This window comes from Malania oleifera, chromosome 11, assembly GCF_029873635.1.
Source record: "Malania oleifera isolate guangnan ecotype guangnan chromosome 11, ASM2987363v1, whole genome shotgun sequence".
In the NCBI taxonomy this organism is placed as follows: Eukaryota; Viridiplantae; Streptophyta; class Magnoliopsida; order Santalales; family Ximeniaceae; genus Malania; species Malania oleifera.
In genome coordinates this window covers 34,203,045-34,215,240 of record NC_080427.1, presented here as the reverse complement: position 1 = coordinate 34,215,240, position 12,196 = coordinate 34,203,045, and the positions used below count along the sequence as shown (strand labels likewise).

The 12,196-nt window shown below is 34.0% G+C and overlaps 1 protein-coding gene across 1 annotated transcript; it reads left to right on the top strand.

Annotated features, from left to right (window-relative positions):
• Positions 1-6,702: 6,702 nt before the first annotated feature.
• On the top strand, positions 6,703-11,858 carry LOC131168083 (cytokinin dehydrogenase 1-like). The gene is made up of 5 exons (XM_058127281.1): positions 6,703-7,361; positions 8,925-9,052; positions 9,594-9,785; positions 10,774-11,036; positions 11,427-11,858. The coding sequence occupies exons 1-5, from the start codon at positions 6,773-6,775 to the stop codon at positions 11,749-11,751; spliced, it is 1,497 nt and encodes a 498-aa protein (XP_057983264.1). The 5' UTR covers positions 6,703-6,772; the 3' UTR covers positions 11,752-11,858.
• Positions 11,859-12,196: the final 338 nt, after the last annotated feature.

Here is a 12,196-nt window from a genome sequence, read left to right as displayed (position 1 = left end):
CAAAATTCAAATTTAATTCTTTTTCAAAAATAAATACTAAAAATAGTTTAAAAGTAATAACAATGAAAATAATAATGATAAATAAAATAATAAAATAATTAATTAACTAATTAATTAATTAAGTAATTAATTAAAAATTTATTTAATGGAAATGGTGGCAAACACTCCCACATGGCCTCCATCCCCATTACATACTCAACTCATAACTTACTCATCCCTTGCCCATGCTTTAATTTTTTTAAAAAAATTATAATTTCATTAAAAAAATTATTTAATTTTCCTATAAATAGGAAGCTCTCAACCTTCATTTTTCACAAAAATTTTCAAATGAAGAGAAGGATTAGTGAGTGAAAGAATTTGTGGTGGAGAGAATTTTTGAGTAAGTTCTCACTCACCCACTCTTTCCGATCTTATTTCTTAGAAATAGTTACTGTGTTCGTAACACAAGATAGAAGAAGAGATAAGTAAATTTGATTATGTTAAGATTTTTATTTAAAATTTATACCCGAATTTATTTGTAAGTAAATTTCGATTATGCTAGTTAGCTTCATAAAATTCCCTTGAGTTTATTTTTACGTGTATTTAATTATACCAGTTTTATTTTTAATATACTTGCATTTATTTTTGGGTTAAGAAATGTTCTAATCTACTCGGATAAATTTTCAGCATTTCTTTCTATTCAAAAAAAAAAATTATATATATTTTTGACACAAAAATTGTGTGACATGAGTTTATTTTTACGTTACATTTTTATGAAAATATAAGTAAGGATGAGATTTTCACGAGATTATTTTAAATTGTATAAATTATAATAAAATGGTTTTTAAAACCACTTATGACAAAGGAAGTTCAAAGTTACAAATATTCGATACCGCAGCTTAAAGTTTAAATGGATCAGAATGCACTCACGCTGTTTATAAAGTGGTTATTTATGTTAGTGGATTTCCCCTGAGTGTACACCTGGTTCCGGACCAAGACTGAATAGGAAAAATCTCATTTAATGTTTACGTACATTGATTTAGTTTGGTTGGTCAGCCAGCTAAGTCCAGTCTTCGAACTGCACAACCCAGTCATGGGGGTAAACATGACTTACGACAAATAGGCCTAAGGGTGGTTTTTACAATATATGTTTACACATATTTAATTACGTGTACAAAGTTATTGATGATTTGAAGGAAAAGTCTAAGTTTACATGAAAAGGATCATTTTTGTGCTTAAATGATGATCTAAAGAAAACGTATAAGGAAAAGTATATGTATGTTTATCATTAAATATTTTTACAGTTTTAAAGTTAAAAGTTTAATTTAAGAGTTACTGTATATGATTATAAAATTTTATTGTTGTAATTGATGACAAAAATTTTATGTAGAAATTTTTTAATTTATATTTATTCTGGAACCAGTTTTGAAGTTATAGTATTAAATATTCTTTTACGAAATTTAAAAAAAAAACTCATTTTGGCCACATACTAATAATAATATTATTTACTTACTGAGCATCGTCTCACTCCAATCATATTTTTATTTCAGATTACTCTAAAGGACATGTCGAAAATCAGGCTTAGCAAGCATGCGAGTGGAGATAGAAAAATAAAGATTGATTAGAAATATTAGTATGCTGCCAGATATTTATGCTTGTGTAATTTTCCTTCTTTTAAAATAAATGATTGTAATATGGATAATTAGCACTCTGGTTTAATAATAATTGAGTTTATTTACTTCCGCAGTAAATCAATAATAAAAAGTAAATATCCTAGACCCTTTGGGGTTGGGGTATTACACTTCAGGTAGCTGAAACTGACATTCTAGCATCCGGAAGCGGGGGTGTCATTTAGCTACAGTTAGTGCTTGGATAGGTACAAGTTTTGTAAGCGGGTTGTCATGATGGTTTTTCTAGACACCCAGAGTATGTTTTGTAATTATGGGAATGTATATCCTAGTATTGTATAGACTCTGGTATGGTATGTTATATGGATAGAATGAACATTTTCCGCTGCGTATTTGAAGAGTATGAATGTGTATGTGCATGTTTTTGGGTTTTTGTATACCCCACGAGGTCAGACCCTTTTCCAGTATTGCATCATGTATGTTTGATCGATATAGAAACAGGTTAGGTTACTATTTTCACACCTGAGACCCATCTGCGAGTTTAGAGCATAACACGATGAGTCCCTAAAATGCACTATTTTAGGCCCCCATTTACCTTTGTTTTTTCTTCATTTACCTCGTAAATACCCTTTGTTATCATAGTTCAAAGTTATGCAAGGTTTGTTCATATTTCAAGAAAAATAGGTTAAAACCGAGGAGTTAAGCATTACGAGAAGCCACGAGAGTTATTGGAGTGCACAAAGCTCAAATCAAATGCCCAACCAAACCCATAGAGCCTCAATTCATCAAAGGAAATAAGACTTTGTTCGACCATGTGGTGTGACCAGCAACACACAGGGCGACCAGGTCTAAAGCTGCAAACTCCAAGGTTCAGACTAAAGAAGAATTGTTGCAAGGTTCGACCAAGTGACCCTCAGAGGCTACTAGGTCAAGATACTAAAGCTGATTAAGCTAGAGATACTGAGAGTCTCGACCAAGTGCTCAACCAGGAAGACCTTGAGAGGCAACCAAGTCGAGATCCTAAAGCTTAATGGAAGTTGAGATTTTGCAAGTCTCAACCAGAAGCTTGACCAGCAAGACCCATTGGTGCAACGAAGTCGAAGATGCTGAAGTTCGAATTCCTCATTTCCCACAAGCCTCAACTAGGGTACAACCAGGGGAAGACAAGGTGCCACCTAGTCGACAGCGACGATCTTCTGCACAAGATTTTATACTGAACTTTCCTATTTTGAATTTTAAACCTTTTAAACCCTATTGGGTATAAAACTAAGTTCTTTCTATATGCTTAGGCTCCCTCTTTGGCCTCTTTTGGGTTAGTAATAGACCTAAAAAGCCATTGATAATTAAGTAAAGTAGATTTATTGCTTTTGATTTAAATTCTTGTTCTGGTTCATGTTCAGATTCATGAAGGCCTGTGACAATCTTCTCATTCCTTGTGTTGCCACATAGATTAGGGCTTTCTATTCTAATCTTGATTGTTAGTGATAGACTTCTGAGTTTTTAATTGAAGCCATCTTTACTACTTTCATCTAGATGCTTTCCTTTACTGCTTTCTTTTATATGCTTTCGTTTCAATACCATGCAAGTTTACATCTTTGAGAGTGATGATACCCTAGGGGATAAGATAGACTAGTTAGGGATTCAGTCACCGATACGGATTAGGCTATGGTTCATGTACAGGGTGAATTCATGATCATTAAGATAGAGAATACTCTTGTTCTCGATTGTGCTCCGAACGATTGGTGCACCTTCGCTACTCTATGCCCTCGAATGGTTCAGTTAGCTGTTAGCCTAAGACGAATAGTTGACCGAACATAACTTCTGCCAAATGAAAGTTTAGGTGTGATTCATGATCTTAGATTTGCTTTTCAAGAGTAGTGTTAATATAGAATTTACATGCTTTCAGTAAATTGTTAGAAAAACCCCCCCAAAATCTCTTTTTTTTTTCCCTTTTTAAACAAAGTTATAGTAAACTAGGTTGGAAGTGGTAAATAACTGCACTTGAGTCCCTAAGGATCGATACCCAACTTATTCACTATTCTACTAAACTTGGGAGTAGTTAGGTTTATAATTTTTATTTTTGGTAGTTAAGGACCCAAGCCTTCACGAGTCTACCATTGACCATATTAAATGTCCATTGAGATTGGTGTTTGTGGGTACCGCCTTGGAAACCCTCATGAGACTACAACTCGTCCACCAGGGTCACCTAGGGGTTTAAAGTCTTGTTGCATATGATAAATGCAACTGTGATTCCCACAAAAGATGAAATAGATAGGATTTCATAGTTTTCTTAGCTTTTATTTTGCTCAAAGACTGGCAAAGTGTAAGTTGAGGGTTGTGATGTGTTTCTAAAATGTACTATTTAAAGCCCCAATTTACCTTTGTTTTATCTTCATTTATCATGTGTTTACCCTTTGTTATCATAGTTCGGAGTTATGCAAGGTTTGTTCATGTTTTAGGAAAAATAGGTTAAAACCAAGGAGTTAAGCAATACGAGAAGCCAAGGGAGTAATTGGGATGCACAAAGGCCAAATCAGATTTTCAACCGAGCCCCTAGAGCCTCAACTTATCAATGGAAAGAAGACATGGTTTGGCCATGTGGTGCAACCAGAAACACAGGGGGGCGACCAAGTCACAAGCTGCAGACTCCAAGGTTCAAAGTGAATTGCTGCAAGGTTCGACCAAGTGACCCTCAGGGGCGACCAGGGCGAGAACCTAAAGATGACTGAGCCAAAGATACTGAGAGTCTCGACCAAATGCTTGACCTGGGAGACCTTGAGGGGCAACCAAGTCGAGATCCTGAACTTTATTGAAGACTAAGATCCTGCAAGTCTCGACTAGAAGGACCAAAAGTGTGACCAGACCGAGAATGCTGAATTTTAAATCCTAGAAGTCCCAAAAGCCTCGACCAGGGTGCAACTAAGGGAATATATAGGTGCGACCTGGTCAACAGCAATGATTGCCTATGCAATATTTTCTGCTGAATTTTCCTATTTTGAATTTTAAACCTTGTAAACCCTTCTGGGTATAAAAGATAGCTTCACATATGAGCTTAGGGTTCCCTTTTTGCCACTTTTGGGTTACTGATAGACCTAAAAAGTCATTGGGTTCCAAGTAGAATAGATTTACGACTTTTGATTTCAATTCCTATACTAGTTCATGCATGGAATCGCTGAAGGCCTATGACAACCTTCATGTTCCTTGTACTGCCGCTTAGAGTAGATGGTTCTTGGTTGTATTCCTAATCGTTAGTGATAGACTTTCGAGTTGCAATTGAAGCTGACTTTTACATGCTTTCTTTACTGCTTTCATTTAAATACATGCACTTTCAATACCTGCACTTTACTTTTCATGCAAGTTTACATCTTTGATTGTGTTGAGACCCTAGGGTAAAGGATAGCCTAGCTAGGAATTCATTCACTTTTACGAACTAGGCTACGGTTCATGTACGGGGTGATCTCGTGATAGTTGTGATAGAGTATACCCTAGTTCCCGATCGTTCTCCAGACAATTGGTGCACCTTCGCTACTCTATGTCATCGAATGGTTCACTTAACCGTTAGCCTAGGTCAGATAGTTGATTGGACATAGTTAGCGCACACAACAGTCTAGGCTTGATTCATAATCTGAGATCTGCTTTCTAGGAGTAGTGTTAACGTAAATTTACATGCTTTAATAGTTGTTAGCAAAACCTTTTCAAAATCTCACATGTTTACCTTTTCACACAAAGTTGTAGTAAACTAGGCTGGAAGTAGTTAATAACTGCATTTGAGTCCCTATGGGTTGACACCCAACTTACTCACTGTTCTACGGAACTTGGGATGGTTAGGTTTATAAATTTTATTTTTGGTAATTAATAACCCAAGCCTTGGTGAGCCTATCATATATATCGAATATGCTCCTAGAATTAAGATAGGGGATCCTCATCATCATCCTCAACACTATCGAGCTGTTATTTTCATATCAAATACATAATGAGTGAATTTCACTTTTTAAAACATCATGCTTAGACCTGGCAAAATGGATAAAAAACCATTAATCCGAACCGAGTTCGACCCACTTAAATTAACTCATAACCGATCTGCACATTAAATGAGTCGAATATGGTTTAAACTTTTTTTATTCGCCTCTAAATGAGTCGATTGGTGGATGTAAGAGTTTATCCGATGGATATCAGCCTATCCTCTAACAACTAATATTTAAATTTATTGATAATCCAATATGCTCATACTTATTAAGTATCAAATCAATTAGCATAAACTCTATTGAACAAGGCATAATTCCACACTCTTAACTCTTACATTACTATATGTGTCTCTAAGTCTACCCTATGCCCACATTTAAACTCAAACCCAAATATTCAGTTTTTGTTTATCAAAATAAAAGTCTTTAAATTCATGCTCTGATAAATAAAAAAATTTAAATTTTGTGATTAGTTATTAAATGTTTAATATATTACCAAATTATAATTTGAAAAACAACTTAGTTATTGTGTTATAAAATAAATTGTTCATTGGATGGCACAAAAAATTATATTAGGAATGAGAACGATGAATTATTCGTCATCCGCCAAGTATTATTTGATCCGAACCACCATAAATCCAAAATTTAAATGAGTCGGATTTGGATTGTAATATTCTCACCCGATAATCCGTTACATATTATCTGACCTAATCCACTTTGCCTGATCTAATCATGCTTATCATGAGTGAGACAATGTATTATGAGTCTTGCATCAATAAAACAAGCATATGCACAGTTTGGAAGCAAAGACACATTCTATAATTTTCGGAAGCCATGATACTCACGTGACATTGACTTTTGAAATTTGTGTGAACTCCCACAAAATGCACACAACACCCAAAAGACCAACCCCAGGTACCAAAAAATAACAATAGAAGCCACAGTAATTCAACCAGCAGGACAAAAAAACAAAAAAAAAAAAAAGAGGAAAGTTGACTTGACCTTGCATATTGAACGCAACCCAGTCCAGCTTTCTTTTTATTGTATGCCTTCCCCATTAAACATGCATTAACTTTGCTTCATATAATCTTCGCTATAAATTCTCCCCCCTACCATTCTTTTCCTTCCACCCACCTCTCACTCTCTCCCTCCCTCCCTCCCTCGCTCCCCTTCTGTCTCTCTCTCTCACACACACTAAGAGCAATGGGTTCACCGTCTTATGGCATTCTTAAAACACTGAACGACGTTATCGTGGTTTTGCTCCTGAGTTGTTTCTATTACAGACATACTCTCTGTTTTGAAGGTCGACTTGAGTACGTAATCGACACCAACATGAAAGATTTGCAGGAGGCAGCCAGCGACTACGGCAACCTAACCCATAACCTTCCGTCGGAACTTCTGCGTCAAGCGTCTGTCAAGGAGATTTCCGAGAAGTTAACGTCTATTTTCCGGCAGGGTTCGCAGTCGGAGACGACCGTCGCCGCCAGAGGCAACGGCCACAGCACCCACGGGCAGGCACAAGCTCTCAACGGCGTGGTTATTGAAATGCAATCGCTGCGGACGCCAAAAATGCAGGTTAACACCGGTGCTCAGCCGTCGGTGGACGTCTCCGGCGGCGAACTATGGATAAATGTTCTGAGTGAGACGCTTAAATATGGGTTGTCGCCCAGATCTTGGACGGATTATCTTTATCTCACCGTTGGTGGCACTTTGTCGAACGCCGGAATTAGTGGGCAGGCTTTTAGGTTTGGACCCCAAATCGACAACGTCTACCAGCTGGAAGTTGTTACAGGTATACATACGGACATACACACATATGCATGCACCTCACTACTTCTTCTTCTTCTTCTTCTTCTTCTTCTTTGTCTTCTATCATTCCATGCTTAATTTGTAAAGATTTTATAAAATAATTTATATTCTTTTTCAAGTTTAAATCTGTTCATTTGAAATCTAAGTTCTGTTTTTATTTTATTTTTATTTACTATTTTATTATTTTTCCATCTCTTCTCTTTTCCCTCAAATCATTTCCGAAGTCGTCTTTCAGGCCATGTTTTGATTTTAACCTCCGAACACAAAAAAAAAAAAAGGGAAAATTTAGAACCAGAGTTTTGCCTTCTCACCACGTATACATACACTCGCGTGTGCGCACACAAAGCATAAAATTATTTTTATTCACTGATGATGTTACATCTATCTTAATGTAATGTGAAGTGATGTCATCATTATAGTTGCATTACATAGGATGTGGAAAAAAAAAAACATATTTTCAAATTTGAAGAAGATTTTAGTTTTAGTATTTAATCTAAGAGAGTAGTACTAGAATATTTTGAACATTTTTTGTAAGATATTTTGATTATTATATTTTCATTTTAATAATTTGGTAGAAGATAATATTGGTATATTAATGTTAGATTCAAATTTTGAAATCAAATATTGGAGAATTAATGCGGGGGAGGATAAAATATTTTGTCATAATTGGTGCATGATTTTTACTGTTTATCAAATTAACATTTCATTTTAAGTCATATATATGATGTAATAATATATTATGCTACATATACGCATACAATAAATAAAGCATACAATGAATAATAAAATTTAATAATTGAAAATTTTTACAAAAATATAATATTTATTGTAAAATAATGAATGAATATAGAAATAATTTAAATATAATAAAATATTAATAATAGAAATTAGAGATCATTACATATTAAACAAACAATAATCTCATAGCTTAAGTAATTAATTATTATATTTTTAATTTTTTAGCTATAAATCAAGGGTATCATTTGTAAAATAGACTATGTTTAATTTTTATATTTATATAATACCAAATACATGACAATATCTTATGTGAATGGAGAAAATTTTTGTATGGTAAACAAGTAATTGATCAATGAATATGGGCCTATTCACCACCAAATTCAAGTTCACCACTATTTTATATGTTTTTTTTTTTAATTTTCATGTATTTCCAAAAAGTATTGGCAAAATAATACTTCAAAAAATATTTCTATTTGTCCTTGTACGATATGGATTATTATGAAATTAACATAAACTTATATACTCATTCTAAAAGGATGTTTTACCTAAAGTCTGTAAGAAAAACATTTTGCTCCCTACAGATATAGAAGGCTCTAAATGTAATATTCTCTAGAAATTTTGAGTTAGGAAGTGAAAGGGTTAAAAAAAACTATATATAGGAGATTTTCTCGGATGTTTTGTAAACATATAATAGCACCCAAAAAAAACTAAATTTTATTTTTCAATTTTTTTCACTTAATTTGATTTTACTATACATATATGTGCATAATCTTACATGATGTATTTTCAACTTGTTACATGATTGTAGGAAGAGGAGATATAGTCACTTGTTCAGAGAAATTGAATTCCAACCTTTTTTATGCTGTTCTTGGAGGGTTGGGACAATTTGGCATTATCACTCGAGCAAAAATTGCTATTCAAACAGCACCACAAATGGTATATTCATTGTATCTATGGTTTGAACACTTTCTAAGAACCTCCTAACCTCCTCTGAAAGTGTGATGCGTGCAATTGCTTTCTTTTTCTTTGGGGCTCATTAGATGTTCATTGGTAAATTGGTAATTGACTATTAAATATTAGATAGCCCATTTTCATCCCATACCTTTAACCATTCAACTATTTCAAGCTGGTTCAAAATCTAAACTTCTAGATTGAAGTGGTGGTCATCGATTTGTAATGGTCACATGTTGAGTGTTGATGTGGCTAGAAAACAAGATGTGTGGGCCCATGTGGGTCTACATGGAGCTCATGCCATGTTTGCTGACCATGTCAACCTATGACAAGAAGCATTTTTTGAACCTCAAAATCAAAGTCTCAACCGTACTTCGAGCTATCCAATCATGTAGATTAATTTGGAGCATGCTCCCATATTCTTTTTTAATAAAAAAAATTTTAAGAAAAATTTGTGGTTCATTGCTACTGCTCGTTCGTGTTCAATCTTCTTCTTCTTCCAAATGTGATTGATTGCTTTCAACAGGTGAAAGTGATTCGAGCAGACTATTCAAACTTTTCCATGTTTTCCAAAGACCAAGAAGATTTGATATCACGTGAGGATACATTTGACTATATTGAAGGGTTTGCCTTGGTGAACGCTACTACTAGAACAACTCTTTACCGCATAGAACTGGCCAAGTATTTTAATACAAATGAGAGAGCTGCTACAGAACAGGTCAATATTTCTTTTCCTTTATTTCAAATCAGTATGAAATATTTGGTTAATGATTACAAAAATTAAACCATGTTAACAATTAACCCATAAGCTTTATTTATTTGTTTATTTTTTGGTTTTATTGGGTTGAAACTACATCGTAGGTAGCATGGCAATCTCCCATAGATCCCTTATTCCTTCCTACCTTTTCTCAAACTTAAAATGTGAGATCAAACTCATACATGAAATCTTGTATTAGATTATTCATATCTCCAATTGGAAGCCACTAATAATAAAGAAAAATAACAAATTTAAATTTTTTTGAAATTTAGCATGGAATATACACATTCATTCCTATTGTATTTCATGTTCAATATGGAATACACAATTTGAGTGGCTTTTTTTTTCTAAATAATTAATCTACTTATATTTTTATCTTATTTTAGTATGATATTCTTAAGAATAGACATTAATTTACATACCATGGTACATTAGTTATTTGGCTATGCGCTTAGGCTCAATTTGCTTGTGGAATATAAATCTATTTTTCATTTTCAAAAAAGTTACGAAAATGTCACCTTTTTTTTGTTATTTAAAAAAAAACTACATCAAAAAGTTAGAAAATATCTTTTTACTATGTTCTATATATTTTTTATATAAATATTGGAAAATTGAAAGAAAAATTGGATTTTTCTTTAATTTAAAAAATCTAAAACGAAAAAATAAAAAATAAAAATTTATGAACTAATCAAGCACTTAGAACTATATAATGCCTGCCCCCATTTTTAAGACTTGTAGATCAATAATGTTCGCTTAACTAGTAAACTCCATTAATAGAAAAAATTAATGGTAACAAGCAAAGGGAAAGAGAATAATTATTTTAAAAATTATTTCAATAATCTCAAATAATGCCGAAAAATTGAAGGTAAAGTTCTAGGCTTCAAAACACAGTATTGATAAGCCCTTGGTTGCAAATCCTAAGTGCTGATTTAATCTCTAATGCATGCAGGAAATTGACAGATTGTTATCTGGATTGAGTTATATTCCATCAACGCTTAATAAATCAGAAGCCACATATATGGAGTTCCTCGACAGAGTGCATACTACCGAGTTACAACTCCAAAAACAAGGTTTATGGGAAGTCCCTCACCCATGGCTAGTCCTTATGGTTCCCAAAAGCAAAATTCAAGTATTTGCAGATGAAGTCTTCAACAAAATTATCGATACCGAAATCAATGGTCCCCTCATAATCTACCCAGTTAACACATCTAAGTATGTATAGTTTAGTTAAATAATTAGGGCAAATGATACTAATCTCCTTAGATATTGGGCAAAAGACACTCTTTCAGGAATCTCCTTTGAGGTTACACGAATTTCAGAGACTTTTCTTTAAGTTTTTAAAAAACAAAAAAAAAAAAACACTAATCTCCCCTTATATTTTACAAAAAAAAAAAGTCTTTTAAAGGGAGATTTATATTTTTTGATAAATTGTAGGAGAAGTGTATGGAATTTTCAAAATCTGATAGAAGGTTGCTGAAATTCAGAAGAGATCATTGTCTTTTACTCCAATAATTGAGATTGCTCATCCATTTTTCTGACTAGGATATATCCAAGTTCTTTAAGATAGATGATAAGTTTTCTAAGTATGTTTCATAAATGCAGGTGGAAGAAGAACACTTCTTTGGTGACCCCAGATGAAAGTGTCATATACCTCGTGTCCATCCTCTCGGCCGTATTTCCATCGTCTACAACAGCAGATAGCTTGCAACGCATTTTAGCTCAAAACCAACGAATTCTAGACTTTTGTGAGACAGCCCAACTTGGTACAAAACAGTATCTAGGGTTTGAGAAAAACCAATCACAATGGCAAGCCCACTTTGGGCCAGCTCGTTGGGAAGCTTTCAAGAGGAGGAAGTCAATCTATGATCCTTTGGCAATCCTTGCCCCTGGTCAAGGAATCTTCACAAAGGGAGAACCCATCACCTAAAACTAATTTGATGTACTTGCAATGTTGAAGTTCGGGTGACCTTGGATTTCAATTTGTGATATTTAAATAAAATGTAGAATAAAATTGTATTAAATTTAAACATGAAATTCATCATTTGAAACAAAACCTTAAGATAAATAAATAATACAAAGATCAATCTGTTGAAAATTCCACTTGTGAGCTTGTCCCACATTGGAAAATTAAAGTGGATAATGGGTACTTATATACATGGATGGACCCAAGACCCAATTGGCTTGAGCTTTTGGGTCAAGTTGGTGTTCACTCATGTGTATCAAGCCCACCCATGGGCTCCTTCGGTCCTAACAAGTGGTATCAAAACCGATGGTTCGTAACTTTGGGTGAGCGATATCGTAAAAAAGTTTAAACGGGAAGCTAATTCTCCTAACGTGCTAACAGTCGAAGGACCAAGTGTGTGGCTGAGGCC

Coding starts and splice junctions, on each gene's coding strand:
- LOC131168083 (XM_058127281.1), top strand. CDS start 6,773: ATGGGTTCACCGTCTTATGGCATTCTTAAAACACTGAACGACGTTATC. Junction 7,362..8,924: donor CCAGCTGGAAGTTGTTACAG/GTATACATACGG, acceptor ACATGATTGTAG/GAAGAGGAGATATAGTCACT. Junction 9,053..9,593: donor TTCAAACAGCACCACAAATG/GTATATTCATTG, acceptor TGCTTTCAACAG/GTGAAAGTGATTCGAGCAGA.